The sequence below is a fragment of the Salvia hispanica genome, chromosome 4 (assembly GCF_023119035.1).
Source record: "Salvia hispanica cultivar TCC Black 2014 chromosome 4, UniMelb_Shisp_WGS_1.0, whole genome shotgun sequence".
Classification (NCBI taxonomy): Eukaryota; Viridiplantae; Streptophyta; class Magnoliopsida; order Lamiales; family Lamiaceae; genus Salvia; species Salvia hispanica.
The window spans coordinates 51215671-51235935 of NC_062968.1; the positions used below are offsets into that span (position 1 = coordinate 51215671).

The following is a 20265-nucleotide window of genomic DNA, read 5'->3' on the forward strand; positions in this document are numbered from 1 at the left end:
CTATTTCAGAAGTCGAGCACATAAGATGAGTAGTGTGAGTCATCAAAGTCTACGAGGTCAGCTGCTCCGAAGGAAACGCATGACCATGCATTAACTTCTATTAAAACAATTACGTACTCATATCAAATAGGCTTTCTTTTTATTTGTTTTTTTTTCTGATGGAAATGAATACATCGACGTGGAGACGACTGAAAAAAGTGCAACGAATACGTACAATAGAGAAACTAAAGGCATATTTACCATAAAACTAATTAAGGCAATGGTATGGGTAAATTTCAAACCATACATCACTTTTTTCCAAATTCAAATCAATATGATATAATTGGAAAAAAAAAAAACCTAATTTACAATGCACATGCTATATTTGAAAGTTGTGGAAACGGTAGTATTTGATCAAACTTTATACTTCCTCCGTCCCGCTTTAGCAGTCCCATTGACTTTTCTGCCATCTTTTTGTAAAAATGATAAAAAATAGTTAAAGGGAAGAAATGGTAAATTAAGAGAGAGAAGAGAAGAGTCTTATCTACATTATTGTCTCTCTTTTTTACCATTTCTCCACTATAACTATTTTTTATCATTTTTACAAAAAGATGGCAGAAAAGTCAATGGGACTGCTAAAGTGGGACGGAGGGAGTAATATATTTCTCCTATAACATACCATTTTCTAATTACTACTATTTATTTCGATGCATCAATTAGTACATAAGTATTAAGTACCAGTATATGATTACGTTAAAATTGTAACGAAGTGATAAATGTAAAAGATCAACTTAAAATAATTAAGTTGAAATTTAGGATTGGAACAATACTAATTTCTAAAAAAAAGTAGAGTAAAATGAAATAATAGTTGGTAACAGCCTTATCAGAATACTGGAGGTTGGCAATAATAATTTCGATTTTTGCCATTAATTTAACGAGACAAATTAAGTATAAATAGAAAAAGGTAAAGAAATAAATAATCTTTTACTGTAATTAAACAGACATTGTAATTTAACTCATACTTGCTTATACCAAACTGAATATGCGTCGTCATCATTACGCTATTTTTTCTTTTTAGGTCAATTCAATTCCTAAAATACAAAATTAAGTTTGGTTTCTAGTCTCTGTATTATTCAATTTCCCCAATAATTACTTATGAAATACTACACAGCATTCATATTCAATCATAATTACTTATTCGTTATCCGTTTATTGGATTTCTTGGCCGTGAATCGGGCTGCCGCTGCCGCCGCCACCGATATCGATATTGGTGGCTGTGTTTCCGAGTGATGATATACTAGTGCATGTCAGTTGAGTGACTGAATTTATTGGTGGAATGGAATTTTAAAATAGGGAAGAAACTTAGAATGATGGGTTTCTAGAAAGAGTAAGGTGCTGACACGGCACGTGTCATTCAACCAATACAGTCCATACGTCAGACTTCGTACAATTTCTCTATCTCGTACATCAAGATGGAATATTGTATTAATCACAAGATTCTCAATCATATGATTAAGAGTATTACTGCCTACTAGTGTTAAACCCAATCCCTTAACGACGAGAGGTCTACGGCGGAGAATAAAAGGTAGACGAGCTAGTCACGGAAGCTTTGTCCGTCGATCAAACCAAGATTGATACCGGATTGAAATAGATGCGTAAAAATAAAATAGGATAATTGTATTTCTGATTGAATAATGATAATAACAATAGCCCTATTTATAATAGGGATATATATGAGAAAATATGGAAAAGATATGTTAAATTAATAACTAACTAAATAATAGGGCAGAGGGAATATTCATAGAGATATCTCGTATCACATTTGGCTTTATTGTGATAGTTTTTTAAGTTCATATTTATAAATCTTACTTCATTCATTCAATGTTACTTAAGTTATTTATTTTGGACACAAGAGAGATACTTATTAAAGTCTAAATGAGATCAATATATAAAGGGATATTGACATCTAATATCACGAAACTTTCAAAAAGTTAAATTTTTCCCACGAACTTTAAAATTGACAAATAATATCACGAACGTTACCCCCAGTTTGTTTTTTTCCCACGAAAATAAAAAAATTCCCACAAATAATATTATGATACGGATTTGTTTTCGTAATTTCTCGACAACAATTTTGAGAGCTTCAAGTTTTTCAATCTTCGAAGATAGTTTTTCTTGAAGCATACCCTCTAAAAATGTTCTTTAATCTATTAAAATAACATGAACTTTTTTATTCGTGGGAAAAAATAAACTGAGGGTAAAGTTCGTGATATTATTTGCCAATTTTAAAGTTCGTGGGAAAAATCCAACTTTTTGAAAATTTCGTGAAATTAGATGCCAATATCCCATATATAAAAGAAGATATAATAAAATATGTGTAACGTCCTGATAAACACGGGATTTGCATGTTTTTAAGGCCTAGATTTGGCTCGTTTTCAATGTCAATCTTGCAAATTATGTTCTTAAATTGCATATATTATATATTTTGGTATTTTGATGTGTTTGTTGATAAATGATAGAAAAAGATAGAAAAAATGGTGCAAAAAGGCCAAGATACAACAGCCTCTGTTCGAGACCATCTGCCAACGAGTTTGAAGTCCAATCAGTACTTAATACATACCATTCTCTTCATCTTCGAAAGAGCTTCGCGTAGGTACCTTGAACATCTAAATCAGAGTTCTGCGGAGAAAGTTATGACCATTTTACGAACGTTGCGCAGTGCAGTCAAAATTAGGCGGAAATTGGCGGAAATTGAAGAAAGAAAAGAAATTGTTGCCTTGTGATATCAAATCTCTCATATTAATTGTAGGATTCGAAATTACCATCTTTTCTCTTACTTGGAGGATACTTTTTTACCAATTATAAATCCTTTTCAAGCCTATATATACCCCATAACCTAATTCATAATATTCATCTCAGAGCCTCCAATCCTCTCCATCCCTATAATTCTTCCATCTCATATTCCACATATTATTCTTCCATCTTCCATTGGAGCGGAGCTCTGCAGATCCAGGCAAGAGAAGACTGAAGACCGCATAATTCAACCTTGTGTTTTGTTTTGTTTTTCTTCATGTCTAGTACTTTTTGTTGTTTTACTTGTCTATGAGTATTAAACATCTTTTGTAGAATTTTTGGTAATATGCTATGATTTTGAGTTATTAATTCAATTGTTTTTCCTTGTTAGCTCTTGTAGTTATTTCGATTTCTCTTGTGCTTATACATTTGTTTGACTGACCATCTTTTGAATGCATGCGGATTTTACTACAAGAACTGAGAAGTGAGTAGTCTAATTTGAAAGAGGAGAAATTGACGTCTTTGCCAATAAAATCGAGAGATTTGAGCCTTTGAATGAAGCAAAATTATCTTAGGAGCTTTTAGGAGTTGTTGCCTTAGTTCTAGGAAGGACACTTCGGTTCTAGGTAGCAATCTACAAATTATATGCTTCGAGAGAAGATATAGTTTTACATACGTGATAGCTTAGTAACTCTAGAGACCGTAATTCAAGGAAGTCTTTTGGATTTTAGCTTTTGATTGTGGTTCCTAAAATTCTGCATTCCTTAGCCTGTTTTGTATTTTATTTATTTTTATATTTTCTGTTATTTATTTATTTCTCTATGTCTAGTTTATAAATTCAAACCCAAAAACCATATGTCTCTAAATAGTAAATGACGCTTAGTATATGATAGACAGTTGCAATCTTATTCCCTGAGTTCGATATCCCGATACTGACCTTTAGCTATACTAGATCTACCTTGTATACTTGCAAAAAATTTTAGTGCTAATAAATAGTGCATCAAGTTTTTAGCGCCGTTGCGGGGAATATTATTGCTTTAAGCTGATATTGTAGAACGGTTGATAATACTAATTTGGAGTGTAATATTTTGTATAGTTTTGTTTTGATTTTTCTTTTTTTTTTATTTGTTTTGCAAGGAGCACGAAGTGCAACAATGGAATATTCTACGCTCATATGGAAGATGCAATTATCCGCTACAACATTTGATATGCTCCGTAGAGCGTGGGTAAGATATAAAATCCCCCAAGTTAACTGCTCTCTTCTTTTTATTAATTTTCTAATTTAGTTTATTTTTCCTCGGTAGAGTTGTAGAGCTGAAGTTTCTCTCCGTAGAGCTGAAGCTAGTTCTAGTTTAAATTGTATTTTTATTTTGAAAAAAAAAAGAAAAGAAAAAAACTACTTCTGTTTCTTCTGTTTCGTTTTTTATACTTCTGTTTCTAATTTAGGTAGTTTAAGTTTGACTTTTCTTTTGCTTAGATTTTCATTTTTATACTTCTGTTATTAATACTTTCGTTCTTTTCTTTTTCATTTAAAAAAAAAATTATAAGGAAAAAAAAAGTTCCCCGTCTGTTTCATTTCGTTTGTTTGTTTGTTTCTTTTGAAGTATATAAAAAAAAACTTATGTAAACAAACTTTATAATATTTTGTTTTCTCCACATAATGCACACACTCACTCTTCAAATTCACATCGCCTACTCAAATTCTTTGGTTTTTGTCAATGATTCTTGTGCTCATCTGTCAACCAACGCAAGGTACGTTCTTCTTATAATTTCTGAGCATTGGCCTTTAATCATTTCATTGAATGACTTTGTTATTGGTATATATTTTGGTAGAAGTTTGATTGAGAATGATATTACTTGTGATTTATTCGCGAGTAATTGTATTTGCTGATGTTTGGTGTGCTTGAATTAGATTCTCTTTGTGGATGAAATTTGAATATCCCTTTGGATTAGTTGTTGATAAACATCGTTCATGTTCATAGCATTGTGAGGTTATTTTATCTTGCATGAATTGTGTATATTTAGAACTTAATTGTTTTGTTTGATCTTAGTTTATTGTTGAAAATTCTTGCAATTAATTGAGGGATAGAGAAGATTTGGGGGGATGAAAAATGATCATGTTAAGGTAGATGATTTGATTTGCATATTCTAGGCCTTAATTTGATATAAGTTTGGGGGAATGCCAAAAGTTACTTGTTATATCCTACTACAATTTTCTTCATTCTATGCTTACATTGCGAGTACAAAAGGCAACCCAAACAAAATTTCCAAAAAAATGTGGGATAATCTGTGAGCTTCAAAGAACGTCAAGCTAAAGACGTTAACCAAGCGTTTGTTGGGAGGCAACCCAACATTGGTATCATCTATTTTTCATTTTTATTTAATTTTGTTTTAGTTTAATTTGTTTTCTTAGTTTACTCACGTCCCTACCGACTTTTCAAACTTATTCTTAACGTAGTTTTGAATAAGTTTGGGGGGATGAAGTGGTGGACCGTGAGTTTAGTTGTTTTTGCTTACTTTTGTTAGTTTTGTTCTTTGTTTTTTTTTTAAAACCCGAGGTTAATATAGTCATGAGCATAACATAGAAAACTTAGAAATACTCATGTTTAGGGACATCAGACCGAGTTGCCTATGATGAAAAGTTCTATTATGTTTTGTTTGAGTTGACTTGATACATTGAATTGAGAGTTTTGTTAAAAGGTGCACAATTAATGAATTGCTTGTTTACCTTGAATCATGCTTATACCTTGTGCGACTTGAGCCATAAATTTCTTTCTTGTGTGATTTATCTGCATTCATGTACTTGTTTCTAGAACTTGCTCCCAGTCTGCCTAAGTCTACATAGTGTTTAAATGATAAAAGAGGACGTTAGGCCATCCTTCTTAGCTACTTTATATATACAAATTTTTGACCTTACTCAAAATATTTTTCCTAGCTAGCCACTTTGAGTCTTTAAAGCCTTTTTCTTTGGAAGCTAAATAAAGGGGGAATATTTTTACACTCTTGGGGAAAGTTAGTTTATATCTTGTGAAAAGAGTTGGAGAGATAAGGTAGAAAGAAAGTAGTGTGTTTAAATGTGAAAGTAGCATAGACATATGTGGTTTGAAATTGAAATTTTGTTGAGCATAAAAAAAAAGGATGTATAAAAAAAAAAAAAATGAAAAGAAGAAAAAATCGAGAAAGAAAAAAAAAAGAGAGGAAGAATGAAAAGAAAAAAAAAATCAAGGAATTTGGGAAGTGAGAAGAAATTTGGACGAATAGAATTTACTGAGATTTGAATTATTGGTTGGGTGTTGAGTTTGATGTAGTAGAAACTGATCACTTTTGCTATGTTGGGTTTAGTCACTTTTTAGCCAAATATTTCCTCACCTTACCAAAGAGCCTACATTATAACCTAAAACAAAGACCTTTCGGATTTTTGATTTTAATCACATAAAGTAGAGGAGGGATTAGACTTTGAGCAAGCTTATGGTAAACTTTGCATGTTGCATGATCTGAGAGCATATATTCTTCACCTTATACACTTTGAGAGTGAGTGATAAACACGCTTCTAAACACTTGTGAGCGCATGTACTTCAAGGTGATCAACGAGCTAGTAATGAAAGTGCACTAATAAGCTTTGCTTGATTTGATTTGTATTCTTGTCGAACTCTTTATTTTTCTGTTATAAATACTGAGGCAACTATGAAGTCTAGTCCTTAACATCCGTGTTTCTTATTTAATTTTTCTCTTGTTTTGTTTGAGGACAAACAAATATTTAAGTTTGGGGGATTGATAAATACGGGATTTGCATGTTTTTAAGGCCTAGATTTGGCTCGTTTTCAGTGTCAATCTTGCAAATTATGTTCTTAAATTGCATATATTATGTATTTTGGTATTTTGATGTGTTTGCTGATAAATGATAGAAAAAGATAGAAAAAAGGGTGCAAAAAGGCCAAGGTACAACAGCCTCTGTTCGAGACCATCTTCCAACGATTTTGAAGTCCAATCAGTACTTAATACATACCATTCTCTTCATCTTCGAAAGAGCTTCGCGTGGGTACCTTGAACATCTAAATCGGAGTTCTGTGGAGAAAGTTATGGCCATTTTACGAACGTTGTGCAGTGCAGTCAAAATTAGGCGGAAATTGGCGGAAATTGAAGAAAGAAAAGAAATTGTTGCCTTGTGATATCAAATCTCTCCTATTAATTGTAGGATTCGAAATTACCATCTTTTCTCTTACTTGGAGGATACGTTTTTACCAATTATAAATCCTTTTCAAGCCTATATATACCTCATAACCTAATTCATAATATTCATCTCAGAGCCTCCAATCCTCTCCATCCCTATAATTCTTCCATCTCATATTCCACATATTATTCTTCCATCTTCCATTGGAGCGGAGCTCTGCAGATCCAGGCAAGAGAAGACTGAAGACTGCATAATTCAACCTTGGGTTTTGTTTTGTTTTTCTTCATGTCTAGTACTTTTTGTTGTTTTACTTGTCTATGAGTATTAAACATCTTTTGTAGAATTTTTGGTAATATGCTATGATTTTGAGTTATTAATTCAATTGTTTTTCCTTGTTAGCTCTTGTAGTTATTTCGATTTCTCTTGTGCTTATACATTTGTTTAATTGGCCATCTTATGAATGCATGTGGATTTTACTACAAGAACTGAGAAGTGAGTAGTCTAATTTGAAAGAGGAGAAATTGACGTCTTTGCCAATAAAATCGAGAGATTTGAGCCTTTGAATAAAGCAAAATTATCTTAGGAGCTTTTAGGAGTTGTTGCCTTAGTTCTAGGAAGGACACTTCGGTTCTAGGTAGCAATCTACAAATTATATGCTTCGAGAGAAGATATAGTTTTACATACGTGATAGCTTAGTAACTCTAGAGACCGTAATTCAAGGAAGTCTTTTGGATTTTAGCTTTTGATTGTGGTTCCTAAAATTCTACATTCCTTAGCCTGTTTTGTATTTTATTTATTTTTATATTTTCTGTTATTTATTTATTTCTTTATGTCTAGTTTATAAATTCAAACCCAAAAACCATATGTCTCTAAATAGTACATGACGCTTAGTATATAATAGACAGTTGCAATCTTATTCCCTGAGTCGGTACTGACCTTTAGCTATACTAGATCTACCTTGTATACTTGCAAGAATTTTTAGTGCTAATAAATAGTGCATCACGTCCCTTACCGCCAGATAGAAGATGTTACAAATTATGGTACATAACTTATACCATAGACATATTAACTAGATTTCTCAAAATCCATGATTATCCATTCCTAATTATCTCCATTATAACACAAGTATATAAACTTAATATTGGTATTTTTAAGATAAATCCCTATTAGGTTTTCGATGTCGGAAATTCCATTAAATTCGTGTTATCCCTAATTTTCAACATAAATTCCATAATCGTTATCAAATTAACCAACAAAAATCCACAAATAGAAGATCTTATGAAGTCAGAATTTCATTTATAAAGGAAACTCACAATTCGTTTCAATTTCGATTTGATCTAGCGTTCAAAAACTCATCAAATAATGTAACCAATTCAATCCAAAACCAACTATTTCACCTCAAAATTCACCAATTCAGCCACCCACACGTTCAATATTTATCCACATCAATAACCATGTGATCCCACTTCTAATTCAAACATCAAACCATGGTGAACGAAGGCCCACGGTCGCGTAAACACCAACATATCGAAATTTAAATGGTTTAATCATTCCAACTTCAAGAGGCCTAATTTTTCTGATATCATAACACAATATATATGTATCAATTTTCAAGCTATAAAAATAGTATGGATAGGTAAAACTTACTTGATTTATTAGAGTTTACGCGATTAGAATGACGATACCATGAGAAATCGAGAGGGAGGAAGAGCTTGAGAACCCACCGTTCTCCTCCTCTATGGAGACGACTTTAGCTATCAAAAAATGAGGAAGAAGAAGTGTTGGACAAGATTCTAGAAGTTTTAAAAAATTTATCTACTAATTTATTCTATTTAATTTCCTATCTAAATTCATTTTCTTGTGCTAATTTATTTTCATATCATACGATTCAACATTTATGATTTATAGATGCCATCTTATTGCAACTAAATTCTAGTTTAGTAATAATTTAGAATCAAAGCATAATTTAATCGATTAAACGTGCAATTTATCAAAAACTTGTCTTTGATTTCTAAAATTCCTTCACATACCATACATTTTTAATTCAAGCTTACATTATACTTACTTTAGCTTCTAGATTCCATATAAATTATTACTTGAAGAATATTTCTAATTATTCCTGAATAAATCATCGAAAAACTCTAATCGATGACTTTTGTTCACTAAAACTCTTTAAAACTCAATTCTTTGTTCACATATCCTTTCTCACACATATTTAAGACTTATATTTCTCTATTCCATGATTTATTGAATTATCAAAATATATATTGTTAATTATTTTGAATTATTCGCCGAAAATTATAATTTCGGCGATTTATAGCACCGGAAAATAACTTTCCGTCTAAGGTGGGTTTTGGGGTATTACAATATGCTACTCAAGTAGCATAACACTAAGGCCATGTTTGGTTGGCGGAAAAGTAAAGTTGGCAAGAAAAATGATTCCTGGGAAAATGAATCCCGAGAATATGATTCCTAGTAACTTTACTTTCCTGTGTTTGGACAATATCAAGATTTTAAATTTATGTTTGATTAAAACACCAAACTAAAAATATAATAATTATTATTTTATTTATAAAAAAGAATAATATCATAAATTTTTTAATTATAAATAATAATAATAATTATATTATTATATTTATTATCATGATGGATAGTTTAAATACGGATTATCCATCATAATATATGCTAATATAATTATAATTATAGTTACATGAAGTATTATACTCATTTATTATAATAACAAAATATAATAATTATTATACTATAATTATAATATTTACGGATATTATAATTGAATAAATTTTTATAAATGCACTATGACTTTGTTGATTAATTATTAACTTATGAAATATAATAATTATTATTTATTATATAATTTATATTATTTATATTATATAATTATATTTTAATTATTAATTATTAATTACTATTATGAATTATTATAAAATATAATTATAATTATGATAATTTTAATTATAGTTATTTATTATAGTGAAATTAAGTATGATTTATAATTTTAAATTACTTTTAAAAGATTGTAATTAATAATAATAATAATAATAATAATAAACTATACTATATTACTTAAATATGTAAGAATCCAAAAACTGGGAAAAAGAATACCTAAGAAAAGTTAGGATTCAGAATCCTGAAAAGTTGTACTCCCTCCGTCCCAAGATATTAGACCAAATTTCTTTTTTGGGATGTCCCAACATATTAGACTCATTTCCTTTTTTAGCAAAAAGCATCTATCTTATTTTATTCTCCACCTACTTTTTTCTCTCTTTCTCTCCCCTACTTTTTCCCTCTCTCATACTTTACTCTCTCCACATTAACTATTTAAATATCAATTCCTTAAATCATGTGCCCAAAAGAAGTGAGTCTAATACTCCGGGACGGAGGGAGTACTAACTTTCCTTGTTCTCGGATTCTGATTACTTTCCCAGTTTGATTAAAAACTGAAACAAACACATGAATTTAAAATTTAAGGAATCAGATTACTTTCTCAGACAGAATCCTGAAAACCAAACATGATCTAAGGGAATATAAGTATATATATTTAGGAAAATATTTTGGAGACATAATGTCTCCAAGCCATAATACTTAAAATGGTAAATATATATTATATTATATTTTTAATTAAATTTATATTTTATATATGTACTTTATTACCCCTACATTAATTTGTTTACTAAATACACCTATTTAAGGATATAAATTTTGATTATGCATAGATGATGCATGCATTTAATAACATGTTGCAATCATCTAATTGTTTAAAACATGATTGGATAACTTTTTTTATATATGCCCATTTTAATGCATTTACTTAAAGATATTTCTTTAAAATTTTAAATATTAATTTTATTAGCTTTATATATTTAGTGTACATTTTGTCTACAAATAAAATAAGATTTATCAGCAAACAAATAATTTCAGACTTCTTAATGAATTAGTCTTTATAAATGTGAATTTAAATAATTTTTAACAAATAATTAGCGCTATAAAATATAAATAATTAGTTATCTAATATTTTTGAACTGTAAATACTTAGAGTTACTATAACATGTGACAAAAAATAATTACTTTGTAATTATAATACTATAATCTTCAATATTGATAAACTTATTCTTTTAATCACTTTTTATTCACAATAATCTTTAAAAAATAATAAAGTTTTTAGCTCACTTTAATACAACACCCAACATATTAAAATTTGATAATACTATATTATATATTAATACTACTAATTAAGTGAGTATATGGTTTTAATTTTAAGAATTCTCTAGTTCTAATTTTTTATTTTTTTATTTTATTTCTTTAAATTCTTAAATCTTGGACCATTACAGTTGAATCTCGACAAAATCATATGTTCTTATATCATTTATTTCATATTTTAAATATATTAAAATATTTAACTATAACATGCAATAAATTAAATTTCATACATGGTGTACGAATGCTAATTGAGTCTAGTGTTTAAGATTTTAAGTTTAATTCTTTATTTTACAAACTTATAATTTCTTTAATTTATAATTTTTGAAAGATTATGTTTAACGGTGATCAATAAATAATTGCATACTAATAAGTCATAGCTCATCTAATTAATATTTTAAAAATATGTAATTAATATTAAAAATATGTCTGTATGGACCATTATCTAAGCTCAAATAACTGTAGCATGCTATAAATTAAAATTTAATATAGGATATAGTATTCATTAAGTTTACAGTTCTGATTTTAAGAAATTCATAATTTTAATTTTAATTTTTTATCCAAAATTTCAGTTTCTTAATTCATGATACATATTTTTTTCATATACTATTAAATGAATGATTTCATTGTTACTACATTGACAAAATGTTTCAGAAAATTTAAGGAAAAAAATAAGTTATGAAAGAATAGCACAACGTAAAATCTATTTGAAAAAGCATATGATGCTATTTAAGTAATCAAATTATTTTACAATTAAATATAATAATTTAGTTATGTAGTGTGTTAATTAATACTGATAATCTAAATTACTGATTTTTTAATTAATTGTTTTAAAAATTTACACGACAAGAATGGTTTTGATTGAAAAAATTTTAAATTCATTACTCTAGTTGCATGATTAAGTTTATCTCCAATTAACATATATGCATTTAGATAAGAATAATTAATTTGGTTAAATTTTCCTTAATTAGGTATATATCTATTTAATACTTTAATGTTAGGGTAAATTAGTCACAATCTAAATTATATGTATAACAAAAATACTTAAGTGTATTATGGCTTGGAGACATTATGTCTCTAAATCACTACTCATATATTTATAGGCATTTCATTTCAGTGTTCACTCAATAGTTTAATATAATATTTTGGTCAATTGAAGTTGATATATATTCGACTAGACGTTTGGCCTCTGTCTCTTTATTACTCTATTTACCCAGTAACTAATTAAAGAGTATGGTACAACATTCATATCATTTCATATTATAAAAAGATATTGCGATGATCTTTCATGTGATTGTCCCAACACCAAATGAAAGTGTTACAATAATTCCTAAGAAACGAAAAAATGGCAACTGAAGTGTACAATAATTGATAAGATACGAAAATAATGAGATTCGCTTTCCTTTATAGATTATACCCATTTGTTTCATATTCAATCCTTATTATCTAGAATTACAAAGATAGAAGTGTAATAATTGAGAAAGAAATTTATGAGAAATTACTTAGCTCCTTCGATAAAGGTAAATTTCTGCATGGACTACTACTACTACTCAATATAAGACATGTGCTCACCATCCAAAGCCAACACAAATCTTCAAACCCAAACACAATCTTCAAAGCTATGAGTAACACTCTCCACTCCGTTTGTGTGCTAGTATTATGCATCTCTCTCTCCCAAGTAGCAACACTAGAAGTAGGATTCTATTCCTACACATGCCCCAACGCAGAATCCATTGTCCAATCTGTGGTGAGAGAAGCCACTCTCACTAGTCCACGCACACCCGCTCTTCTTCTTCGTCTGCATTTCCACGACTGTTTCGTCGAGGTATTTTATCTAATCCTAATTTCGTTCTCATTTATTTATCTTTTTTGTTTGTGCTAACTAATTAGTAAATTTGGACATTAATTGATCAGGGCTGTGATGGCTCAATCCTTATTGACAACGGAGCTGATTTGGAGAGGTTTGTTGCCGGCCATCTAGGCCTCGGTGGTTTTGGGGCGATCGAGAAGGCGAAGTTGGAGATCGAGAGCCAGTGTTCGGGCGTTGTTTCGTGCACCGCCATTGTCTCCATGGCCGCCACAGATGCCATTGCCTTGGTAATTAATTAACTCTAGTACTCCGTATTTATCATTTCTATTCAAAATTAAACTAATTCTACCATCTGTGTGTGTAGACTGGAGGTCCAGTTTACGAAGTTGAAACCGGAAGAAGAGACGGAAGGGTTTCAAACCTTAACCTGGCCAGTGATATGCCTGATGTCGACGACTCAATCGACACTCTGATATCAAAATTTGTAGCCAAGGGTCTTTCACCTCAAGACCTTGTGTTACTTAGTGGTTAATAGGCTAGTTTTCGTCACTTGAAATTAATCACTTTTTGCACTATATGTTGAATATTTTCAAGAAAAAGATGCTTTTTGGCAGGCAATGAATCATTAAGTTCGAAAATTGCTCAATGAAGGCATGAAAATGAAAACATGCAAGGAAGAGGGCATAATGAAATGAAATGGAAGAAAGTAAAAGAAGAAGGCAAAGAAGACTCAAACTGCCCAAGCTGTTAGACTGGCCAGTTTGAACCCGACGAGAAAATGATTAAAGCTACTTCCACACACTTATCAAGGACAAACCTCACATGCTACACACGGACCTTTGGATCAATCCTCGGTTTTTACCAGAGTTGAGGCGCATGTGCCCTTAGAACGGGGCCAGCGATGCTAGGATCTCTCGGGATCCGGTGATTGGGAGGGGGGGTTTCGACAATATCAAATCATGGAGAACATCAAGACAGGTTCCCCGTGCTGGCCTCAAATGCCCAACTCTACGACAATGACATGACAAGAGAGGTGGTGGATTCTTAGGCTGGAGGGTCACAATGATTTCACCAAGGCAACTGTGCAGATGAGACGGATTGAGTGAAGTCGTGGGAAAGTGGGGAAATCAGGGCGAAATGCAGTAACTTTAATTGAGTTATTATGGAACTTATGCAGTGATACAATATATATTAGTATTAATTTTAGAAGAATATGTATAACACCCTGATGTTAAATCATAAGAGAAGACATAGAGTAAGAATGAATGAGTGTGTTTTAGCAAGCTTGACAACATGAAGATAGAGTTGTAGAACATGATTGTGATAATTTAATTTATTATTGTATAATTATGTTTTGAAGGTGCCGAAACGGACAGAGAAAGCGTTCACAGAAAGACTTGAAATTTGCAAAAAAAACATTCTCACGTGACTTGAAATTCGCATGGTGCTTACAAATCGAATTGAGAAATCATTCCGACATACCATCGATATAAGGTTAAACCATAATAATTGAATAATTTATGTGTATTGGATTTGCACTACGTTTATGTTAGATGACTTGAAATTTCCACGGTGACTTGAAATTCGCACGGCACATGACGACCATGGCTAAATTTATGGGTGGTTAATAACCGAACCGACTTGTCGGTTAACCAACCTCAAAATTTCATAAAAAAATTAACCGGAACCGACCCGATCTCAAGTTCGGTTACATAATTAACCGACTCGGTTAGAACCGGTCGGTTATCGGTTATAACCGAACTAACCGAATTGAAATGAGAATTGTTTATGGTTTTTAACTTTTCATCTACTTATTATTATTATTATTATTATTATTATTATTATTATTATTATTATTATTATTATTATTATTATTATATTTCTATTTACAAGTAATACATAAAATGTTTAGGCACTTTAAAGACTTAACTTTAAATGATCTAAAATATAATTTTTTTTTCTAATAATAAGTGAAGGGTTATCCTATTTTTAAAATAGTAGTAATGCTTAACCACTTTATTGAATTTGAGAATCTTATTTATAAAATACTAATATTTAGAAACTTTATAAGCTTTGAGATATTATAAGTATAACTGATAGTAATACAAATTAAAATAGACTTTTTTGACATTACAATATGAGACTTTGACAAAATTTAGAAGTAAATTACAATTTCTTCTATTGTGACAAAGTTTGAAAGTAAATTACAAGTTCTTCTATTATTACTTAAAATATAATTGAAATTAAAATTGTTTATGGTTTTAACTTTTAACTTTTCATCTACTCTTTTATTTATTTATTTATTAATTATTATTATTATTATTATTATTATTATTATTATTATTATTATTATTATACTCCTATTTACAAGTATTACATAAATTGTTTAGGCACTTTAGACATAAAATTTACATGATCTATAATTTAAAATTTTTTCTCCAATAACAAGTGAAGGGTTATTCTTTTTTTTAAATAGTAATGTTTAAGCAATTTATTGACTTTGAGATATAAATTTATAAGTATAATACTATAATTGATAGTGACACAAATTAAAATGGACTTTTTTGACATTGCAATACAAGATTTGACAAAATTTAGATATAAATTACAATTTCTTCCATTGTGACAATTGAAAGTAAATTATAATTTCTTCTAGTGATAAATAAACATATAATTGAAATTAAAATTGAATTTAATTCGGTTATGGGTTATAACAGATAACAAACTTTGAGCAAAACATAAAACCGGTACCGAACCGATAATCGCAAATTTCGATTATCAGTTATTAATCGATAACCGACCGGTTCCGGTTCGTTTCTCTGTTAACTGAATAACCGAAAACCGTTTACGCACCCCTAGCTAAATTGGCAAGTGTACTAGGTCCGGCGTCGGCCAAGCCCGCTGAAAAGGCGGCTTGGACAGAGCTAAGTTTAGCAGTGAAACCCAAACTCAAATACTACTAAAGCCTTTGGAATTCGATTAAATTTTCGCAGTGAGAGCGAGATGACGGAACCTTCTTTCTTTCCTTGGCCCATGTTTGGTGTAATAATTACATAGTGGGCCTTGTCTTTTTTGCTGGCCCAATCAATTAATGCTATAGGCTCATAAATTTTGATTAAATTATTTTAGTTTAGGTTGTGGAAATAATATACATTTGGAATTTGGACGCTTTTAATTAAATTATGAAATGGTTTGTTTCCATATGTAATCAACCTATCTTCATATTTAATTAAATCTTTTAGTTAAAATTTAAATTGTTTCATACCTAGATAGGGATAGATCCCCTAACCATTTGATTAATCTGTTATTTTTAATCTAATAATAAAGTGGGTAAATCTCTTGATTTAATTTAGTTTCAAGGTAAGCTAACAGGTAATTAAATCAAGAGACTCAATATAATTAAATTTGCTAATTTAACCCTTTTTTTGAAAAAAGGATCAACAATGGTTTTTCATCTATCCCATAATGACATGAACCCCGATCTATTAGTTAGAGCCTAGAGGAATATATACTGTCTTGCCAAAGCTGCGCTTCATTGTCAATTACTAATTTTACTAATCCCAATGATTAATTTCCTAAGTTAAGTACGAAATAATACCAAACGGATGTATGGCTTAGAATTAAGGTGCATGTTCCCAGTAGGGTAGTTGCACGACAATTTATTCAAGATTATGTAAGTTTTGTAGCTTTTTTTTCTAAAAAAATTTCCCAAGATCAAACCTAAAGAGAACAAACCCCAAAGATAGGATGAAAATGAACACTTGTACACATATTGATTTGAGTATTGTGGATCTTCTGGTTGAGATATAAAATCGTAGTAGGAAGGTGTCCATTGCTAAAGCCTAAATATGAATTCCAAATTAGAGTGATAAACTCAAACATAATATTAAAAGAGGTAGAGAGGTTAATGCCTGAGACCAAAAAAATCTTAGGTTCAAGTCCTCCATGACACAACCTTTAAAATTTGAATTTATTTGGCCATTAAAAAAATGGAAATCGTTTTAAAAGGTTGTGTACAACAGAATATTTTCTAAAACATACTCCATGTCTCAAACTTCTTGAACGAGAAACTAAATTCACCAAGTATCATTATCTCAAATTTCATCAAGTACAGTTCGCATATTTTTTTCACCTACTAATTCTTGATTTTTGATACATAGATTGAAGGGAATTTCGTTATCACATTTTTATATTTTTTTGGCACGGTAATATGGAGTGATTTTTGGGATTTGATTAATTTTGGGTTATGGATGAATTATTAGATCTTTGTTGTTTCTTCAGCTATTGTTGATGTTTGATTAAATTGGGTGAATTCGGTTATCATTTATCAATCAAACATGACTTGCTACTCAACGCAGTACAAACTGGACAAATTGAACTAATCAAGTTTTTTTACAAAAATTAATTACATAAAAAATGGCTAAAATACTATCTGTCCCATAAAAATAAGAATATTTGGGACGACACATGAATTGATACGTAATTAGAATAGTAAGAGAGGAGAGGAGAAGAATAGCTAAAATAGTCAGACCCACATTATTATTAGTGTTTAATGGTGGACTCTGGTGGTATAAATTGTAAATAAATTGATATATACGAGTAATAAGTTGGGGAAAACTTTCCATAAATAAAAATGAGCTATTTTTATGAGACTAAAAAAAAAATCCTTAATTTTATGGAACGTAGGAAATAATAGATATTTTAGAAGATTCTAGCATGACACATAAAAAAAACTAGTAAATGGAAACTAACCAAAAATACCATAATTATATACCAATCCTAGTGTTGTGCAGGGAGGGGTCACCTAGGCATCAAACCCTAATGCCCCTCTTTTTAACAACAACGAAAGGTTCTTTAATGCCTTTACTATCGAAAATTTATGTGGGAGTTCTTTTCCAAGAGTATGCAGCATGGTCTAGGGCTTCAAGATGTTGGGTAACCAAGGGTGGATCCATATCAAGAGGTAGTGGTGCAGGTTAAATCCGAATCGAGAGGCAATAATGCAATATAAACAAGACAATTAGGGTTTTGACGCCTGGATGAATCATGGTCAATTGCAATACAAAGAGAGACACAACCGGGATTTTGCAGCGACAATGCAATTTGCAGGTGGGGATGGCTACGCATGAAGCGATTGAGATAGGGGATGACCACAACGATAAACAAAGATGAAGGTCGTCCGATGAAAGGTTGGCGGGAAGCAACAAGGGAACTATTTTTTTTTCATTGCGAGAGGAGCGAAGAACTGTTAAAACAGGAAAAACTTAATCAATAAACATTTATATAGAAATTTAAGAGTATTTTTTTCAAAAATCGATTATACTCCACTCTGTGCACTTTTGGTTCCGCATAATTCAAGTTATTATTTGAATTATTTTTATTATAGCAAAAATAAATTACTGTTACTATTAAATTAAGAAAGAAGTCCAAGTAAAAGTTTGATTATGTAGTCATCAACTCGAAGTTCATGAATTTTCTCTCGATTCAAAGCCGTGCCTGTTTCTAGGGCTTTTTATTTTTGTGTCTCACACTCCAGCAACCTCTCTCGAAAACTCATATAATCTCACACCCACACTCTCCCCAAATCAAATTCAATTCAATCACAAGCTCTCAATCATCGCTGGGGAAGAATTCTGATTGCCAATCGCGATGTCGCGCCGCAGAGACGAATACGAGGACGACGTCGAAGAAGACGACGAATACGACGGCGTAGACGAAGAGGACGATGAGGCCGACGGATACGATGATGGGGGGAAGGTCAAACGGAAGAGGACTACATCGGATTTCATCTACGACGAAGCGGACGAAGACGAAGACGAAGAGGAGGACGACGACGATGAGGATTATGGCGGTGGAGGCGGTGCCAGAAGAAGAGGAGGAGGAGGGGGAGGGAAGCGCCATAAGGGGGCCTCAAACTTTTTCGATTTGGAGGCGCAGGTTGATTCGGATGAGGAAGAGGAGGAAGAGGAAGGGGATGACGGTTAGTATGATTCTTCCTTTTATTTATTTGCGTAGAAATTGGGTTCATTGTTGATTTCGATTTTGGTATCCAGTTAATTTGCCTATTGTTCCTGGACATTGGAAATCTAGGGAGAGATGGCATGATGCAGCTTGGCCAAGAGCAGTAGTAAAAATAGGGTTTTTATCCATCCCCAATTTTACGAACTAAGACTAGGATATGTAGGTCAATTCTTTGATAGGATAGGTCGTATACTATTTGTTTCAAATACAACCTAGTCTGCAATGGTGATTTGATTTGATTTGAATGGTCGAACAAACCAATTGAAAAAATGCAGCCTCCACAGTCTGAAATGTTTGATTTTTGGCCCTTCCAGTTTCTTGTCATGATGTCATCTAATAGCTGCAAACACTATAAAATATTGGTATAAGCGATTTCAGAATGCAGTTTTTGTGAATGCAGAATGCTTTGAAGAATTACAGCTGAATTGCTTGATTGTTGGACTTCTATTTGTGCTTCTATTTTTTCTTCCTAGATTTAAGGCATCTACTTTTATTGCACGAAACCAGTAGATCCCCTGGCTAGTGTTCTTGCCTTTCTTATTGTGATTTTTAGGTTCTTTCCCATCAAAAGCTCCTCGTATTTGCATATGGGTTTTTATTTTGGGTTCTTGGCTTCTGTATCAGAAATTTATGAACATCTGTGAATGCATACCACATGTTGCATTATTGAGAAAGTACAGTTATTTCTGCCTGGGAGACTAGGAGATAAAACAACATAGGCTCCTGGATTAAAGTGGTTAGGTAATTTATGTTCAAGTAGTTAGAACCCAATGAGATTGACATTTGATCTCAGATTTAAATGATGATATGTTGCGTTTAGTCTTGCACAATGCATTTGATAAAGCTATGTGCTATATTAGATTATTTGTCTTTTTTTGTTACTGAAGAGTAAGTGAGTAACGGAATATAGTAATGAGGAGAATTTTTTTTTCACTTTATCAAAACTTCCTATGAATGAGAATTTGATCACACTATTGGGTTATTTCTGGATATAGTTTGTCCTATCCTATGTGTTGCATCTAGTATCCATCACAATCTCTCAACTTCCTCTGTGTTTTGCTCCTCTGAGCATTTGTCCTCCCACTTTGTGCTGAGAGATCACACTTGTAAATTGGACTTGGAATTGGAAGTCTTATAAAGATGACTTGTGCTCGGTATCACTTCCTACTAGTTTATTTGAAATCCTACTATTTCTTACAATTTTCTTGCTGAAGCATTTAGCATGCTTACTTATCTTTATGTTTTGGTATCTGCCTGCATATACAGATTTCATTGA

At 31.2% G+C, this 20265-nt stretch overlaps 2 protein-coding genes and 1 long non-coding RNA gene across 4 annotated transcripts in view; 2 read left to right on the forward strand and 1 right to left on the reverse strand.

Moving 5' to 3' along the window:
* Positions 1–8217: 8217 nt before the first annotated feature.
* Positions 8218–8691, reverse strand: LOC125217816. Its single transcript, XR_007175821.1, has 2 exons — positions 8591–8691; positions 8218–8519 (listed from the first exon to the last, which is right to left on the reverse strand). It is a non-coding gene; the product is annotated as an uncharacterized LOC125217816 (long non-coding RNA).
* A 4088-nt stretch (positions 8692–12779) lies between these two features.
* On the forward strand, positions 12780–13500 carry LOC125221354 (peroxidase 43-like). The gene is made up of 3 exons (XM_048123475.1): positions 12780–12983; positions 13073–13255; positions 13333–13500. The coding sequence occupies exons 1-3, from the start codon at positions 12780–12782 to the stop codon at positions 13498–13500; spliced, it is 555 nt and encodes a 184-aa protein (XP_047979432.1).
* A 4937-nt stretch (positions 13501–18437) lies between these two features.
* LOC125221002 (putative transcription elongation factor SPT5 homolog 1) overlaps positions 18438–20265 on the forward strand; it is a 9650-nt gene continuing 7822 nt past the window's right edge. The window contains exon 1 of one of the 2 annotated variants that reach the window (XM_048123125.1): positions 18438–18948. In XM_048123125.1, the coding sequence (XP_047979082.1) occupies positions 18618–18948 (331 nt within the window). In that variant the 5' untranslated portion in view covers positions 18438–18617. The remainder of the gene's footprint in view (positions 18949–20265) is intronic. The other variant, XM_048123126.1, reaches the window with a different exon arrangement.